At 47.4% G+C, this 26,590-nt stretch overlaps 2 protein-coding genes across 2 annotated transcripts in view; both read left to right on the plus strand.

Annotated features, from left to right (window-relative positions):
• The first annotated feature begins 8,768 nt into the window (after positions 1 to 8,768).
• The window catches only part of LOC128412293 (zinc finger and SCAN domain-containing protein 12-like), a 47,421-nt gene continuing 29,599 nt past the window's right edge, over positions 8,769 to 26,590 (plus strand). The window contains exon 1 of the mRNA XM_053385198.1: positions 8,769 to 8,842. The gene's annotated coding sequence lies outside the window, so the exon portion shown is untranslated. The remainder of the gene's footprint in view (positions 8,843 to 26,590) is intronic.
• The window catches only part of LOC128412292 (zinc finger protein 420-like), a 45,369-nt gene continuing 28,199 nt past the window's right edge, over positions 9,421 to 26,590 (plus strand). The window contains exons 1-4 of the mRNA XM_053385197.1: positions 9,421 to 10,164; positions 10,356 to 10,484; positions 11,991 to 12,117; positions 20,217 to 21,998. Coding sequence (XP_053241172.1) covers positions 9,748 to 10,164; positions 10,356 to 10,484; positions 11,991 to 12,117; positions 20,217 to 21,998 — 2,455 coding nt within the window. The 5' untranslated portion in view covers positions 9,421 to 9,747. The remainder of the gene's footprint in view (positions 10,165 to 10,355; positions 10,485 to 11,990; positions 12,118 to 20,216; positions 21,999 to 26,590) is intronic.

Consider the following 26,590-nt stretch of genomic DNA (forward strand, 5'->3'; position numbering starts at 1 on the left):
GGTAGCTTTGCTATGTCCAGTTTAGGTGATCTTCTGTCCAGTACTCTTTGCTCTAATCCTCTGTCTGGTGATCTTCTGTCCAATGCTCCTGGTTCTTTTCCAAGTCCCTTCTGTAAATCCTCTTCGTGAATGCTCAGAAATTTTTCTTTATCGTCAACTGATCTTATTTTTATTTTTCTTCCTTTAAAGCTGAAGGATAGGCCTTGAGGAAATTCCCACCTAAAGATGATTCTGTTCCTTCTCAGCAGAGCAACCAAGTCTCCATAATTGGATCTAAGGTCCAAAAGATATTTTGGGATATCTTTGAATATTTCCACTCTTGTCTGCAATATTTCCAAAGTCTTCTGAAAGTGCCAACCCAAAATTTTGTCTCTCTCTTCTTTAGATCGGAGGGTAATCAAACAGTCTCTTACTCTATTCTTCTTCCCTCCTCTTCCAAGCCTAAAAGTACTCACGATTTTCACTCCTTTTTGTTCCAAATCCAAATTCCAAAACTCTGCAAATTCCTGCGTAAGAAATTCTATCAGACTATCTTTCTCCAATTCAGGTACAACTCTAATCCTCAAGTTCGTCTGTTTTTCCTTGAGCTCAATCATAGAGAGAATCAGCTTATGGTCCTCAACCTGTCTCTGTATATCTGGGACTCTCTTATTTCCAATTGAGTTACTTTAACTTCCACAGCATCCACTTTTTCCTTAGCTTCCTCTGCAATTTGACGGGTCGAAGCAGACTCCTGTATCAATTTCTGTATGGCTTCTATGTTGGTATTCACCTTTTGTCCCAGACTATTTATACTTTCTGTATTTATATCAATTTTGGTATTTGCAGCATCCACCTTTGCATTTGACGCATCGACTTTTACATTTGTCTCATCTACTTTCCTGCTGAGTTTTTCCAAAGATTCATTTATCTTACCTAGCACAGTCGCTAAAGCCTCTTCTGATGACATTCCACTTGGTTTAAGTTGTGTTGGTTAAAAAAAAAAAAGTTGTGTTGTTACAGCTGCGGGTGAGGCAGAAGGACCAGATGCTGACGCTCTTCGCTGCCAAGACTTCCCAGATCTCGTTGTTTTTTCTGGGAGTGACAAATCTACTTTCTCTTTCCAATCTGCCATAACACTCAGAAAGTCCAAGGTCAATCCCACAGTCAGGCTGTTTTATCTTTCTAATGGAAAATTCCCCTGGTCTAGCTCTTATGACAGTTTCCACAGCTACCTCTAGGGGGAAACAGTTACAATCTGTACTTGTATTGATCCAAAATAACTCCTTTTAAAACATAACTCAAGCAGGAAATTTAGTTTTCATTTTCAGTTACTTTTTTTCTCCCTTTAAAGTCAGAGGGGGACAGTTAGAAACAGTTAAAAACAATGTATCTCTCTTTGACAGCTAACAGAGCGCGTTCCAGATACGGCAGCCTTATTGTCTCAGTTGCAGCCCGTTCCCAGGTTCTGAGCAGTGGAATTTTAACTTCCTTCCCTCTCTCTCGCAGGTACAAATAGTCCAAAACTTCTCCCCCCTCTTCTCCTGCTTCCAATGAGGGTTTTCTATTTTTAGAAGTTGAAATTTAATCCTTTCCAATCGGCTCTCCAAGACTCTAGCTTGCAGCCTCTTTGCTTTGTTCTATCTACAAAAGCGGAAGGCGGACTTCCTGTTTATGCCTCCCTGCTACAATTCCGAATTAAATCTTTCTTCTTTTAAAAGTTTCCAATTTGTTCTACTCACAGGTAGTGTCTTTAAAACCCAATTGTTCTACTCACGGGTAGTGTCTTTTTAAATCCAATTGTTCACAGGAAAAAGTCAGCGCTCTCCGGCAACGGCTGTGCGGCTTCACTCTGTGGAAAAAGCAATCGATTCACAGCACCGCGCTGCTCACCCCACTTCGCTCCGGAGCCCCGCAAACAGGTTTCCCCGCGAGTAGGGGAGGCACCGAGGGTGCCCGCCGAATCCCACATTCACAGGCTTCACCCGCCTGTGATTTCTGAAGGGTCTCCGCCTTCGCTGTGACGGCCAGACCCGATTTTCACGGAGCAAATTCCTCTTAGTCAGAGGAATTCGGCCATTACCGATGGCTCCAACCCGGAAGTCTGAATGGGGTAACTGTGCCCCTGAAGGACCAGGTGCGCAGCCTGGGAGTCATTTTGGACTCATAGCTGTCCATGGAGGCACAGGTCAAATCTGTGTCCAGGGCAGCTGTTTACCAGCTCCATCTGGTATGCAGGCTGAGACCCTATCTGCCTGCGGACTGCCTCACCAGAGTGGTGCATGCTCTGCTCATCTCCCGCTTGGACTGCTGCAATGCGCTCTACATGGGGCTACCTTTGAAGTTCTACCCAGACACTGAGGTCCAGCACCGAGGGCCTTCTGGAGGTTACCTCACTGTGAGAAGCTTAGTTACTGGGAACCAGCCAGAGGGCCTTCTCGGTAGTGGCGCCCTCCCTGTGGAACGCCCTCCCACCAGATGTCAAAGAGAACAACAACTACCAGACTTTTAGAAGACATCTGAAGGCAGCCCTGTTTACGGAAGCTTTTAATGTTTGATGTATTAGTATTTTAATAATTTATTTGAAGCTGCCCAGAGTGGCTGGGGAAGCCCAGCCAGATGGGCGGGGTACAAATAATAAATAATACTAATAATTATCATTTTATTTTCTTACTCCTGTAGTAACCTATGTTATCCATCATTTGAGAACCACGATATTGTTCTCCCTTTGGTCTTCTTTCATTTTTATCACAGTCTTTGAACTCTAATACTTTGAAGGAGCGAGGTTGTAATTTCATGAAGTGAGGCAGCTCATCCTCTATTAACAGTCGTAGCTGAGATAGGAAGTCCATGTTGAGGGTCTGGAGAGAGTGTTCAGAAGGGACTTAATCTGGAGGGAGAAGCTGTGGGAAGACTCTTCTTCTGGGGTCTCCTTCCATTCGGGAGGGGAGAGATTTTCTAGGAAAAGGAGATTTCTGAGTCAGTAGAAAGGACTCAGAGGATCCCCTGGGTCTGGCATACAAAGGAAAATACCTTGGGAGAGGGACTGCTAAGAGAGAGGGGAACCGAGGAAAAGTGGCCCCTCGCTCACGGACCAAAGTATGAAGCCATGAAGGAAGCTGGGCTGTCCTGTCATAACTAAGGAAGGGAATGAGAGAGAAGCAGCAGAAACAGACTTAAGCCTTTTAGCATTTATTCTGGATACCTGAAGTGTAACAACTGATTATGAGAGGAGGGAGTTTAAGAGAAGCTGTGTCTGTACAGTGGTACCTCGGGTTAAGTACTTAATTTGTTCTGGAGGTCTGTTCTTAACCTGAAACTGCTCTTAACCTGAAGCTCCACTTTAGCGAATGGGGCCGCCGGAGCACGATTTCTGTTCTCATCCTGAAGCAAAGTTCTTAACCCGAGGTACTATTTCTGGTGTAGCGGAGTCTGTAACCTGAAACGTATGTAACCTGAAGCGTTTGTAACCCAAGGTACCATTGTAATACCTTGTTTAATCCTGTGACATTTAGCTGACAGAGGCCTTCCAGAATCTGATTCAGAGCCAAATTTGAAGACATATGTCACACAGATAATTTCAGAATGGATGGGAGAAAGCAAAGATTGGTTGGATGGGCTTTCAGAGAGCTGTTTCAGAATTAGATTGCGTGAAAATTGCGAACGGAGGCAGTTAGGAAATGTTTTATTAACACTAGTAACAAAAAGAGTGAAGAACGCAATCCTTCAAAACAGTTTTTGAAAAAAATCATGTGGTTGCAGGACACAAAGTAGATATCTTTAGAGAGATTCCACTGAAATTGAGACTTAGAAGAACCAAATATAGATATTTAACAATAGCACTCAGGAGAGCTGACATTATATATAAATGGGAATTCCCAGAGGGCATTTCCTTCACATACATGAAAAGGAGATACAGGCTAACATCAGAATTTCAGAGAGTCCTTTGACAAATACAGGAGAGACTTAGATTCCAACTGCTGAAAGGCACATATGGTATTCTGTTAGAATGGGAGACGTAAGATGAAGATGTGAAATCAGTTATGATTAAATGGGCACAAGATATAGGTCATAATATTATGATGGAAGATTGGGAAAGGTTATGGAAAACCAATTTAAAATTCACAGATTGTTCCTTGCTGAAAGAAAATTATATGAAGATGATGTATAGATGGTATATGACACCAGTGCAGTTAGGAAGAATGAACAAAACCAGCTCAAATATGTGTTGGAAGTGTAAAGAAAGAGACGGGACTTTTTACCATATGTGGTAGGATTGTAATGAAATCAAAAAGTTTTGGGAAATGATATATAATGAGTTGAAGAAAATGTTCCAATTAACATTTGTTTAAAAACCTGAAGCATTCTTGTTAGGGATTGTAGGAAAAGACCTGCCAAGGAAACTGAAAAATATCTTTATGTATGCGACAACGACGGCAAGAGCCTTAACAGCACAAGGGTGGAAGAATGAGGAAATCCCGACTAAAGAACTATGGCAAGAGAAATTGATGGAAATCAGAGAATTGCCAAAATTGACACACAAACTACGTGACAAGGATAACTGTGGTTTTAAAGATGAATGGGAACCCTTTACAAAGTACTTACAGAAGCAACAAAATGAACTGGACTCCTTGGCAGGTTTTGAATAAACATTTACAAACTTTTTATTGATAACATTTAGATAGATAAATTAAGGGTCTGTACAGTTTTGTAACATGCAGAAAATAACATATGTTGATAAACCAGAGAGAGAAGCTGAGGGAAGTCTGGGGAGGGGAGGGTGGGTCAGGTTTTTTGGAGAGGGGAAAAATAAGGGGGGGGATTTAAGGATGATATGTATTTTGATAAAATGTTATGTTGAAATTACTAATAAAAATATTTTAAAAAAACATTTTGAAAGTGTGTTTGTGTGTGTGTTTACAATCAAGCAGTGTATACATTTTATGAAAATTACAATAAATTATAACATTATATAACATAAGCAATTATAAAAAAAATTTATAAAATAGCGCACTGTCTTTCAGGTTGTGTCTTCCTGGAGTTCCACAACTTTGCTGGGTGGAGAGGAAATGGTCTCTCCTCCTTCATCTCAGCTCCACAGCAGTTCTCTCAAAAGGACTTGGCACTCCAGAAGGCGGAACTCAGAGCCCTTTATAACATAAAAACATCATCAAACAAGGAACTTATGGTGCTGGGCAAATAGTAGTAGTATTAATAGAGTTGTCCTCCCAAACTCTGCCTACCCTCCAACATGTTGCAGAGGGAAATTGGGACCTGCGACTTTTGGGGCCACACTCCTGAATGAGTCACGTAACTCACGCGAGAGCAAGGACCCCCCAAAATGGGTGTCTTTTGGGGCCACAGTTTCACGGGAGCCAAAACAGGACATCCTGGGAGCCAATCAGAAGCCAGGGTGGCTTCTGGAATTGCAGGACATCCCACTCAAAGCAGGACAGTTAACGGGTATGTGAAGATCGCCAAAGATGGAGAGTCCACAACCCATAGTGCAGGCATCCCCAAACTCGGCCCCCCGGATGTTTTGGGACTACAACTCCCATCATCCCTAGCTAACAGACCCAGTGGTTAGGGATGATGGGAATTGTAGTCCCAAAACATCTGGAGGGCCGAGTTTGCCTATGCCTGCCATAGTCAATATGGCTGCCTTTCCCACTGGCTGAGATGCTTCTGTCCATTTCATCTGCTTAGCCAATCCAGATATTTACGGCCAACAGGTCCCACCCCTGCCTCCAGCAACTCTCTCCCATGGGAATGGCTTGGCCAGGAGGTGGCTCCTGTTGTCACTTCTCTCCCCTTCTTCTCTCTGTGAGAATCATGGAAGGGGAAGGGGAAAGAAACCAAGCTAGAAGATGATCACAGGGGTGTTTTTTTTTGGGGGGGGGGCTTGTTAACAGTCCTGTGTGGCACTGAGGCATCTGATCAAGACCTGCATTTTAAAATGAGCTTTAAAAATATATTTGCAGGTGCTTGTGTGTTTCATGCCAGGCAGTAAGCAGCTGGCTGAGTACTCTGGCAGTTGTTTATCTTCTTGATCAAGGCCCCCCCCCCCCCCGATTTATTGCAGGAGACACGTTTCTCAAAGTTGTAAAAGGAAATTACAGGCTAGGAGCAAAAGGTCATACTGACCATACATATTACAGAATACAACCAAGCTGCAAAAACACTAATTAAGAGTTGGTAAATAGTAAGAATTATTGTGCCTCCCATCAGACTCAGCCACATCTTCCTAAGGTTAAAGGGCAAGAGCTAATGGAAACAGCAGCTGGCTGGGGAAAGGGGGGTTGCAAACCGAAGAGGCTTCTCTCTGAAGCTGTTTCCTTTTTACTAAGTTCGTTTTTACTTTGAAAAGGCCTTTTCTTCTAAAAATCTATATATGTTATGTATGAAATATATTGGCTTGAATGTAATTATGCAAAGGATTTAGAAAGTATGAAATGTTAGATTCTTATGTTAGATTCTTATTTCATTGATGGTGTGTGAGAAGGTGAACCCAAGATCTCTGTTTAAAATGAAATTAAAAACCATGCACCATCTGTTTTAGCCATCTGTTTTGCAGTGAATAGGGCAAAAGGTGAAATGTTAATTAAGGTGCCTTGTCAGGCAAATGTAAGATATATGGCTACTTGTCTGCCATTTATGGATAGAAGGAAATATAGCTCTTTGTCTCCCATAAAAGGTAATAGGAAATGGGTGTATCTTTTATGATTGGTTCTAGCAAACAGCCAATAGGAATTTCAACCAGGCTGATTGGACAGAGGCAGCCAAAGGAGGAGCAAGGGGGCTGGGCTGAGGAAATATAAGTGCTGGCCATCAGGGCTGGAGGGGGCAGAGCTTTTGGTAACCATATACCACTGTGCCTATCATTTATTTGTCTGACAAATAAATTATTATTTTAATTTCTCTATTGCTGCGTTGAATACTTCATTCCAGCTAAGCGTTAACCACAAGCAGGGTGCTACAGCACCTTGAAGGCTCTCCGATTGAAATATACGGTGAGTTGAGTGTGGATTTCATGCTCTTTATTCAGCTCACAGTGGTGTGGAGGAATGGAAGTTCCCCCAGAATGTCTGCTTTATATACATTATTTACACAGTGGGCCCCATGTGATTGGCTAATTCCGGGATTCACCTGCAGGTAAAATCACTTTTGTGACTTTTGTGATTTGTCCCCACAAAACACTTCATCACAGTTTCTTCCTATCTGCTCAAAGCGCCTCTGCTGCACAATACCAAATGTAAGAATTCACTGATAAATGTATCTATGTACTGGCTCACTGGGGAAACTTCAGAAATTCATATAGACATGCGAGCTCAGCTACTCAGCAGCCCCTCTGCCTGAGGGATAATCCCTGGCATCCAGAAATAATAAAACGAGAGGAAGACAAAAGGGTGTGATTGACTTGGCTGGGAAACAGGGAAATGTAAATATCTCTTTTGTTACACTCGATGGGTGTTTGGTGGAGGGCAAAGGGAACCATAAGGGACGCAGGTGGCGCTGTGGGTTAAACCACAGAGCCTAGGACTTGCAGATCAGAAGGACGGCGGTTCAAATCCCCGCGACCGGGTGAGCTCCCGTTGCTCAGTCCCTGCTCTTGCCAACCTAGCAGTTTGAAAGCACGTCAAAGAGGAAGTAAATAAATAGGTACCGCTCCGTTGGGAAGGGAAACGGCGTTTCCGTGCACTGCTCTGGTTCGCCAGAAGCGGCTTAGTCATACTGGCCACATGACCCGGAAGCAAGATAAGCGCCGCAACCCCAGAGTCGGCCATGACTGGAACAAATGGACAGGGTCCCTCTACCTTTACAGGGACCATGGGGCAGGGTCCAGGATGCTCAGATTGCTGCCACCAGACCTCTCCTTTCATGATGTAACCATGATGTATTAGTGATATAGTTGGGGTCGTATAACATGGGGATTAGCAGCTGATAAATGTTTGGGGACTCTCTTGTTCTGGGCATCCATCTTGTTCCACCTTGTGGCAGGTGGGAGTCCTGTCGCCACAGTCTTCAAGAAAGACCAAGCCTACTGGCTGCTCTTTTGCTCTGGTATTCCCGGCTGGTGTCCTTGTTTTTTGTCCAAGGGAAGCCTCAGATTTCTCCATTAACAAAACGTGCCCAAAGCCTTCAAAATGTGCACTTTCCTGCATTTTTCAGCTCAGCAATGTATAGTCCCAGGAGAGGCAGGAACAGCGTGTCTTCCTGTTCCTCCCTCAGCTGAGATCTGCCTGGATGGAGACCTGGGAGCCACCTCTCAATATCTGGAGGGCTGACCCATGGAAGAGGGAGCCAGCTTGTTTTCTCCTGCCCTAGAGCGGAGCACCCAGAATAAGGGACCCAGAGGACCAGAAAGCACTTTCTTCTGACGGGAAGAGCAGCAGAATCCCTTGGGAGATGGCGGACTCTCCTTCCTTGGAGGTTTTTAAGCAGAGGGTGGATGCTTTGGCTGAGATTCCTGCCTTGCAGGGGGGCTGGAATAGATGACCATTAGGGCTCCCTCCCATTCTAGGATGAGCTTCCTTGCTTCCTGCAAACCCCTTTTCCCTGCAACCTCTTCCTCCAGTTTCTGGCCAAGGGAGGGAGCGGATCACAGACCAACCAAGAGCGTCCCCTCCAAATGAGCATCTCTGGGATTGTGCAATGCAGGAAAGAAAAGGCAGAGAGGACTGAGCAGGGTGGACTCGGCTTTGCAAGGGTTAAAGGGAACCGAGCTGCATTCCTAGAGGGGACAGGAAGTAAGGGGGGCCAGGTCCTCCAGAGGAAAAGCCCCTCCCTCCCCTTCCTGCAAGCGGGGGCGGGGTTTGCTTTCTGCTATTGCAAACGCTGCATTGTTCTCTTCCACGGGGATCTGGTGAGTCTCTTCTTCCTCCCCCCCCAAGAGGGTGCAGTGGGGAGAAGGGGGGTCCCAGGGATGCAGCAGGGGAGGGTGGCCCATGTGGGGGGGGAGCCCCAGGGAGCAGGGGGTCCTGCCAGGGAGGGACGGGGTTGCGCGAGGTTTGCAACTACAATACTCTATATTCTGCATTTGTATAAAGACGCTGCTTACTCCTTTGGGAAGGGCAATCCTCTCCTGGGATCTGGTGAGTCTCCTCTCTCCCCCCCCCCCCGAGGGTGCAGTGGGGAGAAGGGGGGGTCCCAGGGATGCAGGAGGGGAGGGTGGCTCGTGGGGGGGGGGCAGACCCCGGGAGCAGGGGGTCCTGCCAGGGAGGGGCAAGGTCGCAGGAACTGTCTCCGTCCTTTAGATCTTTTGTGGGGGGGGGGAGGAGGTTACTGCCCCCCCTTCCAGAAAAAAATTTATTCAGATTTATTCAGAGATTCGGACTCAACACACCTAGTTATTTTTCATGAGGCACCAATGACTCCTTTGACAATCAGTTCTGACTTCATGCATTGACTGGAAGGAAGGAGCAACCAGGCTGATTCACCTTGCATTAATCTCTTCGCTTGCCTCCACGTTTCCACAATCTCCCTTCTAGAGGCCTACATCTCCTCCTCCTTCTCCTCCTCCTCCTCCTCCTCCTTTTTTGAAAGATAGCTCAGAGTCTGGGCTGTGGTGCAGTCCTACCCTGGTTCCTAGCAAGACTCATCCATGCTTGCTTAGGGAACCTTTTTCTTCTCCTGATATTGTACAGCTTTTGTAACAGAACAATGTATTTGCTTTGTAGAATTTGCTAGAGCTTCTCATTCAGACAAACAGAACTTGGCAGAAGACCAAAGGGTTCCTTCCGATCTCTCAGAGGCTTCCTGAGAGCACAGATGGATGAGCGAGACACAGCTGGCCCTGAAGCAGGAAGAGGCCATGCCATCCAAACTGGGAGCAGTGGGGGATTCTGGGAAAACTCTGGGCAGAAGATCCTGGTAGAGGAGGACACCCTCCGCTCAGAGGTGCAGAGCCAGCAATTCAGGCAGTTCTGCTTCCAGGAGGCCAAAGGACCCCGAGAGATTTGCAGCCGACTCTACCACCTTGACCATCAGTGGCTGAAGCCAGAAAGGCACACGAAAGCTGAGATGCTGGACCTGGTGATCTTGGAGCAGTTCCTGGCTGTCCTTCCACCGGAGATGGAGAGCTGGGTGAGGGACTGTGGAGCGGAGACCAGTTCCCAGGCGGTGTCGCTGGCCGAAGGTTTCCTCCTGAGTCAGGCAGAGGAGAGAAAGCAGGCAGAGAGAAAGCAGGTGAGAGAGACTTTCCTCTGGATACTCCCAAGGGGCTCCAAACAGGACAGAGAACATCCCATAATGCTCTACTGTTGGCCCATTCTTTACCTGGGAATGAGATCTCACACCCTTAAAGATTCTGTCTTTGTCATTCTCTTTCTAACATTTCTCACCATTCATTTAGTTTTGAATCCTTGTTTTTCTTTCAGAAAAGGGATCGTTTTGCAGAAATGGACCTGGATTCCTATGAGGCAGATGAAAGAATGAAGCCAACAAGACCTCCATATTTATCTTTTCATGGGGGCAGAAGGGAAGCAGCGGCTGTTGAACCAGATCAGGTCAGGGGAAGCTGCCTTGTGGGAACAGAGGCTGAGGGATGGAGCAATGTCATGGACTGGTTGGGCACAGAGGAGTGGTGGGAGGAAGCAGCCGGGGAACCAGGAAGGGAAGACGGCTCAGAGCCGAAGGAGTGGAGGTGGAGGAAGGATGGGCGGTCAGAGGGAGAAGAGGGAGAAGCCTGGGAAGAGGAGGTGTCAGAAGCTGAAGGGGCAACAGGGCTTGGTGAGCTGGGAGACTCTGTGGCAGAATGCAGTCCAGAATCAGAGGCAGAAGAGGAAGGAGGCGAGTGGGAGGAGGGAGGTTGAGAGGCAGAGGTGAGTCAGGAGAAGGAGGAGCCACCGGTGGCTCCCTCTCCTTCTGCCAGAAGCCCCCCTCCCTGCTTGTCTCTCAGAGCCAGGAGACGTCTGACAATGGAGGAGCAAAGGCAGACTGCACACTGGCGCACTGTTCAATCGCTTGCCAGAAACCCCAGAGAGGAGGGGACTTGGAAAGCTGTGGGGAGCCAGGGGCCTTCACTCTCGGCAACTGATTTAGTTAAGGAAGACACTCAGGGAATGAGTTGTTGTTCTCATAAGGTCTGAAATTCAGCCAAGTCTATGTTCTTGCTAATAAAGAGTAAACTCCAGCTGTGAAGTGTGGGATTTCCTGCCCGTATAACTCTGTCATACCAGCCTTCTGAATGTTGCCAGTGTTGGCAAACCAGTCCCCTCGGGAGAAGCTGGCCTCTCTCCCAGCTCCCGGAGCTTCTTACCGGTGATCTCCTCTGGCTGGTATCCCCGCAGTCCAGGGAAATCTTGATAGGCGACATTTCCCAGCGTGGAAAATGCACACCCCCTCCATCCTTGCATACCAGCAAGCGAAAGGAGATAGTCAGAAAGCTATTTACATCCTTTTATTTCTGACTGTTCAGTTGTACAGAAAACATGTCCGATCAGTTCAATCTCCTCCTAGCAAGTGACTCAAACTTCCTTTACAAATGCAACAGGAAGGTCTCATATTACACTGAGAACAAAGCTTTGAGAAATCTCGGGAACATTCTTTCCCATAGCTAGCCACATCATGTGATGTAAACACCGAGCTGCCAGTTTGCAGCTGCGTTGTATCCATATCGTAAAAGCCAGTAGGATTCATCTCCCTCTCCATGCCCCCATGAACCCCTTGAATTTGGCTCTAGGGCATTGGAAGGGAACCTCTACAGAACAACTCACGAGGAGAGGAGAAAGTGGATCCTTCCATCCGGCAAACTGGAATGCGTGCGTAGGCAGAATGATTTGAAAACCAAAAGGTGGAGTACCACCTATTTGCACAAAGACGAATTCCCATAGTTAAAATGCAGAATAAAAGAATACAATTAAAGCATTAAAATAGGTGCCCATAATTAAAATGTGCAGCAAAGCAATCTTATTGAAATAACACAGCAATTAACAGGAAGAAAACCACAGAGCATTGTGTAGCAGATCATATTTCTGCTGACTCAGAGGAGGACATTTGCCTTTTTCTTTTAGGGTCCAGTGTGCTTTGAAGATGTTGCTGTTCGTTTCACGGATGAGGAGTGGGCGTTGCTGGATCCTGACCAGAGAGCTCTGCATAAGGACGTCATGGAGGAGAATCAGGGGATCGTGGCCTCTCTTGGTAAGGCTCCCTGTGGGATCGTCCTATCTGCCAGGAAATTCAAGAAATACCTCTATGTGACAAACCTCATATATTTTCACAACGCCCCCTACAACACCTGGGAACCTAACACCCCCACAAGAAATAGTAAATTACAGTTTTTTCTGTGAACAATCTTCCTCCAGTTCTGCCTCCCTCTACCACAGTTGGGCTGATCTGAACTGCCCAGGGATCTTAAATGTCAGCTTCAGAGTTGTTAGAAAAGATAAGTAGCTTCTGTCAGGTTTTCTGTTTTTGTTTTTGCTGCTGTCAGTCTTGGGTTGACCAAAGAGACGACTGACAATGGAGATGGAGGGGATGCCATGAGTGGGCCAAACAACATTTGCCCCAGAGAAGAGCCAGGCTGATTGAATCTCAGGTAGTACTAGCAGTGATAATAATAGCAATAATAATAATTTTTATGTATACACTGACCATCTGGCTGGGTTGCTCCAGCCAATCTGGGAAGCTTCCAACACATATACAGTGGTACCTCTGGTTGCGAATGGGATCCGTTCCGGAGGTCCGGCCAGATCCCGAGGTTTTCGCAACCCGAGGATCACTGTTCTGCGCATGTGCATGGATTTGCCACTTTAATAAGCTGAAGTTTACGTAACCAGAGGGTTACGTAACCTGAGGTGCTACGGTATAAACATGAAACAGTAATAAAAACAACAATCTAATCTAAAGTAAAAAGTACAAAAATCTTAAAATGAGTAGCTTACTTCAAACAAAGCAACATTCAACCATCAATTAGAATCCAATAATAAATACATTGGGTTATTACAGATAACAAAGGTACCGTATTTTTCACTCTATAACACGCACCTGACCATAACACGCACATCGTTTTTAGAGGAGGAAAACAAGGGAAAAAACATTCTGAATGAAACAGTGGTGTGATGGGATGATGAGCTGCTTGTGCATAAAGTCCTAGTCCCTCAGAGTTTGGCTAAGTCCACAAACCTCTGTCTGTGACGGAGCTCCTTAAGCATGGCTCCGTCAGTCGCTTGTAGAATCAGACAGTGGGCGTTTACGGAACTTCTTCCAGCATAAAAGTTCCTTAACGGAAACGCGTCTTCTGGACTCTCGGCGTGACAGTTTCCGGCGAGGAGTGGGTGTCCCTATGGGAGGTCCTGAAACCTCCCCACTATTTTCGCTGGAAGTGTCTCTGAGCCCTCCCTCCGACTCACTTTCCCTTGGAGCTCCTCCTCTCCCCCTGCTGGTTCCCTCCTCAGCTGATAAGTCTCTTAGCCTCTGTGAGCCCTTTCACCTCCTGTTTCTCCGATGGCAGTTCCCTGACATCCACCTCCCCTCCAGGGCCCCCTTCACCACCTCCCCTCCCCTCCTCTGCGGGAGGCGAGGGAGCAAAACCCCTGAAAGAACCTCCCTCATCTTCCGAAGTTTCGAACACTTCCCTCCACCGGTTGCTGTTTCCGGTTTCTAAGTACTCCTCCTCATCGGAGTCTATTCCTTCTTCCAACTCCGATTCCCTGAATCCTTCCAGTTCCTCCTCCTCGTCGGTGGTGCCAAAGTACTCCCTCCGGAACCTCGCTACTGACTGAGGTTTCCTGGGGAACCTTTGGTGGAACGTTTCGATCAAGATCTCGTCATTGACCTCCTCTGCCGTCACCCAGGCGTTTTCCGACTCCGGTTCCCCTTCCCACGCGACCAAATACTCCACCTGATTACCCTTCCACCTGGAGTCGATGATCTCCGCCACATGGTTGCTGCTTTCCCTTTCTTCTAAGACTGGCCCCCGTGTGGAGACCCCTTCACCTTCCCCCCTATACGGTGACAGTAATGACCTGTGGAATACTGGGTGCAGTTTCATGTGGTTCGGTAACCGGAGTCTGAAAGCCACTGGGTTGACCTGTTGAATGACCTCAAATGGTCCCAATCTTTGGGGTCTCAATTTCTTGCAACCCCCCTTGAACGGCAACCCTTGGGTTGACAGCCACACCTGACTCCCCACCCTAATGGTTTCACCTTCCCTTCTGCTCTTGTCTGCCTGCCTCTTATATTCTTCTTTGGCCCTTTCTAAGTTGAGTTGGAGTTGACGATGGATCGCTTCCATTTCTTCTACAAAATGTTCGGCAGCCGGGACACTCCATCTCTCCCCTCCTCCCCCTGGAAACGCCCTGGGGTGGCACCCATAATTAGCCCAAAAGGGGCTCATCCCGGTGGACACATTCTCCGCATTATTGTAGGCAAATTCCGCTAGCGCCAACTTTTCGACCCAATCGTTCTCTCTGTCATTGACATAACACCTCAGGTATTGTTGGAGGATACCGTTTGCTCTCTCCGCCTGCCCATTGGTCTCAGGGTGCCTGGCAGTCGAAAAATTGACCTCTACGTGCAGTAAGCTCATAAGTTTCCTCCAGAACCTGGACGTGAACTGTTTCCCTCTGTCGGAGACCACCCTCAAGGGGGCGCCATGCAGCCTAAAAATATGTTCTACAAACAATTTCGCTGTCTCTTCCGCCGTGACTGCATGTGAGCAAGCTACAAAGTGGCCCATCTTAGTTAACAGGTCTACTATGACCAGTATGGCGGTTTTCCCCTGGGATTTCGGCAGATCAGTCATAAAATCTATCGATACCGCCTCCCACGGTCGTTCTGGTGTGGGTAACGGTTCTAATAACCCCGCCGGCGCCCGCCTTTCTCCTTTGGCTCTCTGGCATTGGTCACACCTTCTTACATACTCCCGTACATCCTCCCTCACCTTGGGCCACCAAAATTCCCTGGTCACCAACCACATGGTCTTGTGTTGCCCAAAATGCCCCGCTGTGGGATTGTCGTGCAGCTGTTTGAGTACTCTCCCCCTCAATTCCCCTTCGGGTATATATAGTGCCCCTTTATAATACAATGCCCCGTTTCTTTCTTCAAAACCTCCGGGGTCTTCTCCCTCTCTCCTTAAACCTCTGAGCTTATTCTGGGCGTATTCATCATTCACCGTTCCCTCTACCAGTTCCCTTTGCCCCACCCAGGCCGCCCCACACACCCAGCGGTCCTCTGGGATGATATGTCTCTCTTCAGGCGCTCCCTCCCCCTCCAAATATTCAGGTTTGCGTGAGAGAGCGTCCGCTCTGACGTTTTCTGGACCTGGCACATACCAAATTTCAAAATGGAATTTGGAGAACTCCTGGGCCCACCTCATTTGTCGTTGGTTGAGCACTTGTGCCGTTCTCCAATACTCCAAATTCTTGTGGTCCGTACACACTTGCACCTTATGTTGTGCACCAATTAGTAAGTGTCTCCATCTCCGGAACGCTTCGTGAATGGCGAGTAGTTCTCGGTCATATACGGTGTAGTTCCTCTTGGATTTGTTTAGCTTACGCGAGAAGAAGGCACACGGTCTCCACTCCGACTTATTCTTCCCCGGCTGAAGAAGCACCGCCCCCACCGCCCGGTCTGATGCATCAGTTTCCACTCTCATTGGTTTTTGTAAATCCACATGCAGGAGCTGTTCTTCCGAAGCGAATGCCCTTTTCAATTCCTCAAATGCTTGCTCCGCCTCCGCCGTCCAAACAAATTTCTTCTTGCTGCTGAGACAGTCCGTGATGGGAGCCGTTAAGTGGGCAAAGTTCTTGATGAACTTACGGTAAAAGTTCCCAAACCCTAAGAATCTTTGCACATCCTTTTTCGTTTTCGGTGTCTTCCATTCCAGCACCGCCTGGACCTTGCCTGGATCCATGGCTAATCCCTTGTCTGACAAGCGGTACCCCAGGAATTCCACCTCCTTGGTGTGAAACTGACACTTCTCCAATTTCACCCACAGCTGGTTTGCTTGCAGTTGGCTCAGCACTTCCCTGACATCCTTTACATGCTGCTCCTCATTCTCTGAATATATTAATGTGGGATGTAAACACAGGAGCAGTCAATGACAACATTCCTAGAGTGTACATGTTAGAACATGGGGAGGGATGTCTGTCTAGCAAGCAGGTAAACTTCCTGGGGACGGACTTCCTCCGCATGTGACCAGAGGTGGGTGTGGCCTCACCTGTGCAGGTAATGACAAAAGCACAAGGCAGGCAGTCACTCTCTCTCTCTGCCATCTTCCTTCGATGAGGAAACATCTAAGGATGCTCTCTTGGCTCCCAGCCAAGAGAGGAGATAAGGACTATCTTGCTACAAGATAGATTCTAAATGTATTTTACCTTTTTAAGCCTGTCTGCCTTCTGGGATCATATTGTGAACAGAACGTGAGTAAACTCTTTCATACTTTTATAAAGACTGTGTTGTGTCTTGTATTTTAAGAGGGAACAAAGGGGAAATTACCAGAGTAATTATTATAGAGGTTCTAGCGAACCTGTGCACACGTTACCGTTGCGAACTTAAAAGGGGAATGTTTATAAACTCTGCTGATATTTTGGGAACTTGTTAGCACAAGTTGGATTAGGATATAATCTCACAATATATCCTCTCCTGCACCCCTGAACATTCCCACAATTAACACGTCATCTAGGAAGGCCACGCAATTCTTGTAGAGCAGAGGTCCCAGGACGTGGTTCATGAACGATTGAAAACATGCTGAGCCTGATTGTAATCCGAAGGGCATAACTAAATATTCAAAAGCCCCCAAAGGGGTGAACATGGTAGTTTTCCATTCATCCCCTTTCCTTATCCGTATCAGGTTGTATGCCCCTCTCAGGTCCAGTTTAGTGAATATCTTTCCCTTCCTCACCCTGGTCAAAATGTCATCAATTCTGGGCATGGGGAAAGCCACTGGTTCTGACACTGCATTTAGGGCCCTAAAGTCCACTACAAGTCTCGGTACACTGGGCTGCCCCCCACCGCTCTGGACTCTCTGATGAAGCCTCTCTTCAGGTTTTTATCAATAAACTCCCTTAACTCCTGCATTTCCCTGTCTGACATGGCGTACAGCTTGCCCACTGGGAGCTGGGCCCCAGGGACTAGATTGATTTGGCAGTCAAAGGCTCTATGCGGTGGTAGTTTATCTGCTTCCCTTTCGCTGAAGACATTGCTCAGGTCAGCGTATTGTTTGGGCACCTTCCCTTTGTCCGTTACTTCCGTCCCTGCTAGAAAGGCTTTTGCCCCTTCCGGCGCCTTTCCCTCTTTGCAGTGTTCCAGGCAATGTGCTGACCCAAAGGAGACCACTCTCTGATGCCAGCCCACTAGCGGATCATGCAACGCTAGCCAGCTCATTCCCAAAATAATGGGAGCCCCTCCCAAGGTGGCCACATTGAACGCTATCCTTTCGGTGTGCCTGGCAACCCTCATAACCATTGGGACGGTCTGTAGGCTAACTTCTCCTCCCAACAGCTCCCTCCCATCGATCGTGGTCACCTGCAGGGGGTTGCTTAAAGGGATTGTCTGTATCTGGTGTTCAGCTGCAAACTCCTTACTCATAAAATTACAGGAGCTGCCTGAGTCCAATAGCGCCTTTGTCTTTAGTGGGTGTCCGTTTGCCAGCTCTAGCAACACCTCTATCACTAGGGCTGGTCTTGGAGGTTCCGGCGTGGGCACTTTTACTGCTCCTTGCCCTGGCTGCTGTGCCCTGACGGTGGCAGCCAGGCGTTGGCTTTTACTTGCTCCTGGACTCCCTCCTCCTTTCCCCCAACAGCTCCCGCCATCCCTTGCCATTCCTTTCTTTGCGGGCAGACTCTGGCAAAGTGACCTGGCTGCTGGCAGAGATAACATTTCTTGGTGCTCTTCCCCTCCTTCTTCCGCCCTTCACTGGGATTTGAAACTGCGCGCGCGCGCGCTGTTCCAATTTCCATCGGCTCTCCTGGCGGGAAATTTGGCTCCGGAATCTCTGGAATGCGGAAATCCCTCCAACGCTCTCCTTTCCCTTCCCGCTTCTCCAAGGCTCTCGCCTCCTGGCGCGCTCCAATGGTCAGCGCTGATTTGGTCAGCTGGTCCATAGACTCCGCCCTGGGCGCCCAGGAAAGTTCGTCTTTCACCGCCGAAGAAAGCCCCTCTTCGAAAAGCATTTGAATGGGTTCCGCCGATAGGTCCCACCCCAATTTATGTATCAGCATGGTAAACTCAGTCCAGTACTCACGAACCGATCGGCTCCCTTGTTTACAAGCCATCAACTGTCTGCGCACCACTCCCTGCTCAATCTCGCTGGAAAACATCAGGTCCATGGCGCGAAAAAACTTCCTCGTGTCCTTCAGCATTTCATTATTCCCTGCCATCAGGGGTCTAACCCAGTCTCTCGCCCCCCCTTCGAGATGGCCAACCACAAACGCCACTCGCGATTCCTCGTCGGGAAAGTCGTCAAACTGCAGATTGAGAGCATACTGCATCTCTGTCCTAAAGGCTTGATAGTTCCTGGGGTCCCCCCCAAACTTCTGCACCAATCCTGGCATCTTTCTTGCTAGTGGGGCGCCTTTTGCCTTTTCTGCATCCTGCGCCCTCCTTTCCTCTAGCCTCGCTGTTTGCAGCGCTAGCTGGACCTCCAACACCCGGTACCTTTCTTCCAGGCTTGGACCCTCTCCAGCTCCTCCTGCTCCTCCGGTTCCGGCTGGGTTGCTCATGATGCCTCTCTGCACAAGCTGCTTTCAGGGACTGTCTGATTGCTGTGATGGGATGATGAGCTGCTTGTGCATAAAGTCCTAGTCCCTCAGAGTTTGGCTAAGTCCACAAACCTCTGTCTGTGACGGAGCTCCTTAAGCATGGCTCCGTCAGTCGCTTGTAGAATCAGACAGTGGGCGTTTACGGAACTTCTTCCAGCATAAAAGTTCCTTAACGGAAACGCGTCTTCTGGACTCTCGGCGTGACAGTTTCCAGCGAGGAGTGGGTGTCCCTATGGGAGGTCCTGAAACCTCCCCACTATTTTCGCTGGAAGTGTCTCTGAGCCCTCCCTCCGACTCACTTTCCCTTGGAGCTCCTCCTCTCCCCCTGCTGGTTCCCTCCTCAGCTGATAAGTCTCTCTCAGCCTCTGTGAGCCCTTTCACCTCCTGTTTCTCCGATGGCAGTTCCCTGACAAGTGGATGTATCATTTTTGTGCTTCATGCTGTGGTCACAGACATGTGATCTGATGGTGAATTTGGGGTGACCCAATGCAAAAATCCTGAGAATTCCTGTGGATCCATGCTTTGTAACCACGTTTTTGCACCATTGCAGCCCCAGGCAACAGTGGGTGCATGATTTTTCTGGTGCAGGCTGTAGCCATGGACATGCTATGTGATCTGATGGTGAATTTGGGGTGACCCAATGCAAAGATCCTGAGGATCCATGTGGATCCATGCTTTTTAACCACGTTTTTGCACCATTGCAGCCCCAGGCAACAGTGGGTGCGTGATTTTTTTGGTGCAGGCTGTAGCCATGGACATGCTATGTGATCTGATGGTGAATTTGGGGTGACCCAATGCAAAGATCCTGAGGATCCATGTGGATCTATGCTTTGTAACCACATTTTAAGTGGGGAGCGAAGGAAAAACAAAGAAGGGACATGAGAGGGGTGTGCAGAGAAGCAGGTGGCTAAGAATGCAGGAGAGGGATTTAACGGGAGGGAGGAAAGAAAGGCAAAAGTTTCCCCCCACCCAAGCCAGCCATCTCTCTCTCTCTCTCTCTCTCTCTCCCCTCCCTCCCCCCCCTCTCTCCCTCTCTCCCTCCCCCTCTCTCTCTCCCTCCCCCCTCTCTCTCCCTCCCCCCCTCTCCCTCTCCCCCAGCAGCACCGGAGCACAGAGAGGAATTAGAAGGAACGACACTCTGCTTTCCCCTCTGCTTGCCTGGAGGGGAGGGGCTTTCCCTGCTCTTTGTTCCGTTTCAGCAAACACAGCAACGAAACAGAGGAGGGTGGGCAGTAAGACCCTGAGGCAGCATGCAGGAAAGCAGCCGCTTCCTCTTTTCAGGTTTCCCTTCTCCGTGAAGCGCGATTTGATTTTTGCCTGCTTTTTCGGCTCCAGGGACCACACATTCGCTCAATAACACGCACAGACATTTCCCCTTCCTTTTTAGGAGAAAAAATCTGTGTGTTATAGAGGGGAAAATACGGTAATAAACACACAGCCAACTGCCTTCTCTACAACAAATTTAGTGAGCATTATTTCCCAACTGGGGGCTCCATTTGTTCCTGAGGCTCTAATCCCTTTTTCTCTCCATTGCAGATTGTGATGAATTGGAAAGGAAGAACAAAGAAGAACACAACACAATCTGCAGAGTGGAGAAGGCACGTAAAAAATTGGAGTGTGGAAAGAGCTGCAGTCAGAGCTCCCATTCCACTTCCCATAAAAGAAATTTATTTCGAAAGAAACCCTATCGGTGCATGGAATGTGGAAAGATATTCAGTACGAGCTCCTCTCTCACTTCACATCGAAGAATTCATACAGGGGAGAAACCCTATCAGTGTATGGAATGTGGAAAGAGCTTCACTTATAGCTCCCATCTCACTTCCCATCAAAGAACCCATACAGGAGAGAAACCCTATCAGTGCGTGGAATATGGAAAGAGCTTCGGTCACAGCCACAGCCTCACTTCCCATCAAAGAATTCATACAGGGAAGAAAACATATAATTGCTTTGAATGTGGAAAGAGCTTTAGTAGCAGCTGTAATCTCACTTCCCATCACAGAATTCATACAGGAGAGAAACCCTATCAGTGCATGGAATGTGGAAAGAGCTTCAGGAAGAGCTATGATCTCACTAGGCATCAGAGAATTCATACAGGGGAGAAACCCTATCAGTGCATGGAATGTGGAAAGAGCTTCAGTCACAGCAGCAGTCTCACTTACCATCAAAGAATTCATACAGGGGAGAAACCCTATCAGTGCATGGAATGTGGAAAGAGCTTCACTGATAGCTCCCATCTCATTTCCCATTACAGAATTCATACAGGGGAGAAACCCTATCAGTGCGTGGAATGTGGAGAGAGCTTCACTCACAGCTCCTCTCTCACTTTCCATCAGAAAATTCATACAAGAGAGAAACCCTATCAGTGCGTGGAATGTGGAAAGAGTTTCAGTATGAGCTCCGATCTCACTAAACATCAAAGAATTCATACAGGGGAGAAACCCTATCAGTGTGTGGAATGTGGAAAGAGTTTCAGTATGAGCTCCGATCTCACTAGGCATCAGAGAATTCATACAGGGGAGAAACCCTATCAGTGCATGGAATGTGGAAAGAGCTTCAGTCACAGCAGCAGTCTCACTTACCATCGAAGAATTCATACAGGGGAGAAACCCTATCAGTGCATGGAATGTGGAAAGAGCTTCACTGATAGCTCCCATCTCATTTCCCATTACAGAATTCATACAGGGGATGAACCCTATCAGTGCGTGGAATGTGGAGAGAGCTTCACTCACAGCTCCTCTCTCACTTTCCATCAGAAAATTCATACAAGAGAGAAACCCTATCAGTGCGTGGAATGTGGAAAGAGCTTCACTGATAGCTCCAAACTCACTTCCCATCAAAGAATTCATTCAGGGGAGAAACCCTATCAGTGTGTGGAATGTGGAAAGAGTTTCAGTATGAGCTCCGATCTCACTAAACATCAAAGAATTCATACAGGGGAGAAACCCTATCAGTGCATGGAATGTGGAAAGAGCTTCAGTCACAGCAGCAGTCTCACTTACCATAGAAGAATTCATACAGGGGAGAAACCCTATCAGTGCATGGAATGTGGAAAGAGCTTCACTGATAGCTCCCATCTCATTTCCCATTACAGAATTCATACAGGGGAGAAACCCTATCAGTGTGTGGAATGTGGAAAGAGCTTCACTCAGAGCTCCTCTCTCACTTTCCATCAAAGAATTCATACAGGAGAGAAACCCTATCAGTGTGTGGAATGTGGAAAGAGTTACATCCAGAGAGTTCATCTGAATACCCATCAAAGAATTTATAGAGGCGAGAAACAACATAAATGCTTTGAATTTGGAAAGAGCTTCAGGAAGAGCACTGTGGTGTAGTGGTTAAGAGCGGTAGTCTCGTAATCTGGGAAACCGGGTTCCCGTCTCCGCTCCTCCACATGCAGCTGCTGGGTGACCTTGGGCCAGTCACACTTCTTTGAAGTCTCTCAGCCCCACTCACCTCACAGAGTGTTTGTTGTGGGGGAGGAAGGGAAAGGAGAATGTTAGCCGCTTTGAGACTCCTTAAAGGGAGTGAAAGGCGGGATATCAAATCCAAACTCTTCTTCTTCTTCTTCTCTCTTACATCTCATCAAAGAATTCGCACAGGGGAGAAACCCTATCAGTGTGTGCAATGTGGGAAGAGCTTCACTCGTAACTCCTCTCTCACTTCCCATCAAATAACTCATACAGGGGAGAATCACAAAATTGTAGAATTGTGGAGCTGGAAGTGAACCCTGGTGCAATCTATTCCACCCCATGTGATGCAGGCATAGCAAGTGAAGCATCCATGACAGATGACCATCCAACTTCACTTGAAAACCTCAATAGATGGAAATTCCAGCACTTCCAAGGGAGTCCAATCCACTAACAGCTCTTGCTGTCAAAAAGTTCTTCCACATGTTTAGTCAGTCTTGTTTTTTTAAAAAACAAAACAAAACTTGAATCCATTTGTTTGTGTCCTACTCTGTGGAGCAGGAAAAACGAGCTGAAAATGATACAACAAAGAAAAATCTTTCCTTCCCCAGAATTTAAATAATTAACAAAAAATCAGAAAGCATTCCTTGACTTCCTATCCTCTTTTTCCATGGTTCCTTTTAACTCTGATTTGTTTATTCCGATGTTCTGAAATGCCTCTCAAACGTAGTGTTGTGTCATTTTATTTTAATTCCAGACGTGCAATATTATTGATTATATCCTTCTGAGTTTCTCTTACTGTGGCTAGCTCTGTTTTCATTCTATCTTGATTCTTTTTTATCTCTCAGTTCTCTTCTTTCTTTGGCCAGGGCACAGCCTGACTCCCTCCTTCGGCAATCTTCGCGGAGCTCTGGCCCAATGGTTGCCATTGGTTTGATTTGAGTCAATTTTATAATGAATGATTTTAGAGTGTTGTGTTGTGTTGTACTGCTGTACTGTTTTATTGTTGTTAGCCGCCCTGAGCCTGGCTTCGGCTGGGGAGGGCGGGATATAAATAAAATTATTATTATTATTATTATTATTATTATTATTATTATTATTATTATTATTATTATTTTTATTATTTCTCTTAACTGTTTCCTCCAAAGCTTGGACTGGTTTTTCCATACCATTTGTTTTCCTGGATAGTGTTTTGATTTCTGTTGTCAATTTGTCCATCATTTTGGTGTTATTTTGTAAATCTTTTCCTAATTCCACCAGGATCTCTGCTATATTGGCATCTCCTTAGGTGGTCTCCCTTTCAGTTTGGCTGGTTTCTTTTGTGCCCCCTGTTTTTTCTGTTAGATTTCCCCCCCCCTAATTAAATAATTTAATTTTTTTTTTTATTCCGAAGGTCTCCGCTCGGTGTCTCTCCCACTGTTATCTTGTGGAATATTATTTTATTTTATTTCTCCTGTAGTAACCTATGTTATCCATCATTTGAGAACCACGATATTGTTCTCCCTTTGGTCTTCTTTCCTTTTTATCCCTTTCCCCAAATGGAAAATTTTTCTCCCAGCTGTCGCCCACGGGGTCAACATTTTCTGCCACCCACCCCCACCCCCCTCCGACGACCACCGTCAGTCATGGGGTCACAGAATTATGGTTTCTGAACTGGCTGGATCTAGAGTCTGGATACATCAAAGAAGCGCTTCAGTTAAAGGTGTTGTAAATTCAAACACTGAAAACAGGTAGAGAAAACCAGGACTCCACTGCACCATCCAGTGGCACAATGTTATATTGCACATACAATGCATATCAATCGCTTTTTCTTTGCCCATCTAATGATGATGATGATAATAATAATTTATTATTTATACCTCACCCATCTGGTTGGGTTTACCCAGCCACTCTGGGCAGCTCCCAATTGAATACAGCATTAAATATTAAAATGTTAAATATTAAAACTGAAAACTATTATCAAACTATTAAAAATAAAATAAATAAATGTAGCTGAGTTTGCAGGGACGAATTTGGGAGGGGAGTCAGGCCCTTGGCAAATAAAAGTAGGGTTTCCCCTAACCTATCCCATCTCATGGGGGGGGCGAGCAGGGATTCCCCTAATGTCATCCCATTGGATCCTGCAGGGAATGAAACGGGGGGGTGGAGCACAACCCCCCAGCTAAGTTTGGAGGATGGGCCAAGAAGTATAGCTGGTCATTGGAAGGCAGACGTACCCAAAGCCTTCAAAATGTGCACTTCCCTCCATTTTGCAACACAATTCCCCAGCTTGGCAATGCGTACTGGGGTCAAGCAGGCATCATCAACATTGTCTTTTACTTTAGTTCATAAAATTTATACACCGCTTGATTTTAAAAGCAGCAACCACCACAAAATAAAAAAGATCAAAACCAGAACAGAGTCCTTAAGAATGGAACAGAGGTTGGCTGGCACATGTTGCATCGGGAGGAAGGAGGGTGAGTGCCTTGCACGAGTGCTAATCTTTCCACTAGCATAATTTAGTTGAATTACCACCCAACTTGCCGATTGGAAGGTTGGCGGTTCAAATCCTTGAGATGGGTTGAGCTCCTGTTGCTCGGTCCCTGCTCCTGCCATCATAGCAGTTCGAAAGCACGTCAAAGTGCAAGTAGATAAATAGGTACCGCTCCAGCGGAAAGGTAAACAGTGTTTCTGTGCGCTGCTCTGGTTTCACCAGAAGCGGCTTAGTCATGCTGGCCACATGACCCGGAAAAACTCTGCGGACAAACGTTGGCTCCCTCGGCCAGTAAAGCGAGATGAGCGCCACAACCCCAAAGTTGTTCACGACTGGACTTAACTGTCAGGGGTGTCAGGATCATCCTACATGCAAGTAGGACTCCGATAGAGACACATGCCCAACTGGCATGTTCTCTCCCTCCTGATCAGTTGTTCGGGAGCTTCAAAAGCTTTCACCAGCCGAACATCACAGCGACCGATACCAAAAGGCATTAGCACGCTTAGGAACAGCAGAGTGTTAGCAGTTTGCTTGTGCTGGTCCCGGGGGGTTACCGTGTGGCGAGGTTCGAGTCCAGTCCAAGGTCGAGGGTGCGGTATGGAGGCTGTCCGTCAAAGCTGAAGCGGGGTCAAGGCAGGGAGTCGGGTGAGGTCAGGAACTCTGGCAGAAGAGCAGGACAGGCTGCTGGCAAGAACTGTTACCAACAATGTTGCTCCTGCAACCTGGGACTGGGCTGGCTGGCTTTTATCTGCCCCGAGGCATAGGGCGGCCCCGGTCCACAGGTGACTCGCCTCTCCTGGCCTGCACCCCTTCGAGAACTTAGTTCCCTCCGCCTCTCTGCCCTGAGCCTCTGCAGCTCAGGAGAGGCTGGAGGGTTACCGGACCCAGAGGCAACCTCACCTTCCCCTGACGGGGCTGAGAGTGGAGCACCTGCAGGCAATGGGTCCTCCATCACCTCCGGAGCCAGAGCAGACTCAGCTGGTGCCTGCACCTGAGGATCCGGCACAGGTGAGAACCTTTCAGGCTCAAGCCCCAGCCCTGGCTCAGCTGGTCCTGGAGGCGGGGACTCCTGTGCAGGCTGGGATTCCTCAGGTTCAGCTTCTGAGTCCGAATCCCAGGCCATCACACTGCTTAACAAACTCAGTAGCACAGCATTTTGGCTAAACTACTTTATTTACATAAAAAACACTCGGAGCATTCTGACTCAGCGCCTTCCTCTTTCTCATCAGACAGGAAAGAGAGAAGAAGAAGAAGAGTTTGGATTTGATATCCCGCCTTTCACTCCCTTTAAGGAGTCTCAAAGCGGCTAACATTCTCCTTTCCCTTCCTCCCCCACAACAAACACTCTGTGAGGTGAGTGGGGCTGAGAGACTTCAAAGAAGTGTGACTGGCCCAAGGTCACCCAGCAGCTGCATGTGGAGGAGCGGAGACGTGAACCCGGTTCCCCAGATTAGGAGTCTACCACTCTTAACCACTACACCACACTGAGAAAGAACAAAGGACAATAGTCCCACATCATGGAACACTGTAATACAAACATCCTGTCTCCGTCACTTCCCACTATGTGGAATGAAAACATACACCGTCATGTGACATAAAACAATCCCGTGACTGCAAGCACGGAGCAAGAATCCTAACATTCTCCCCTGATTCGTGTACCGTGTTGTAATCATCAGTGTAACTACAACAACCATACAGATGTCATACACACAGTATACCCCTATATCACCCGTTCCACCCTTGGAACTACCCGCAACTGGCCTGGCCTTGGGCCTTACCATCTTGCACTTCTGACTAGTCTTGGCATCATAGCTCTCCTGACTATCAAGAAGTTTCACACCTTGCTTCGTCGGGACTCAAACCCTAGCCTCGTTCCTCTCTGAGGAAACTGTTTCCACCCTTACAGCCTTTCGGCGTGGTTTTCTATCCTTAGAGGACAAACCCTGTACCCTTTCAAGACTTCGGGTTCCAAGACCTGTGTCGAACCACTAGCCACAGCTAAATCTGCAACAGCTGTGTTAGCAAACGCA

The sequence above is a fragment of the Podarcis raffonei genome, chromosome 4 (genome assembly GCF_027172205.1).
Source record: "Podarcis raffonei isolate rPodRaf1 chromosome 4, rPodRaf1.pri, whole genome shotgun sequence".
Lineage (NCBI taxonomy): Eukaryota > Metazoa > Chordata > Lepidosauria > Squamata > Lacertidae > Podarcis > Podarcis raffonei.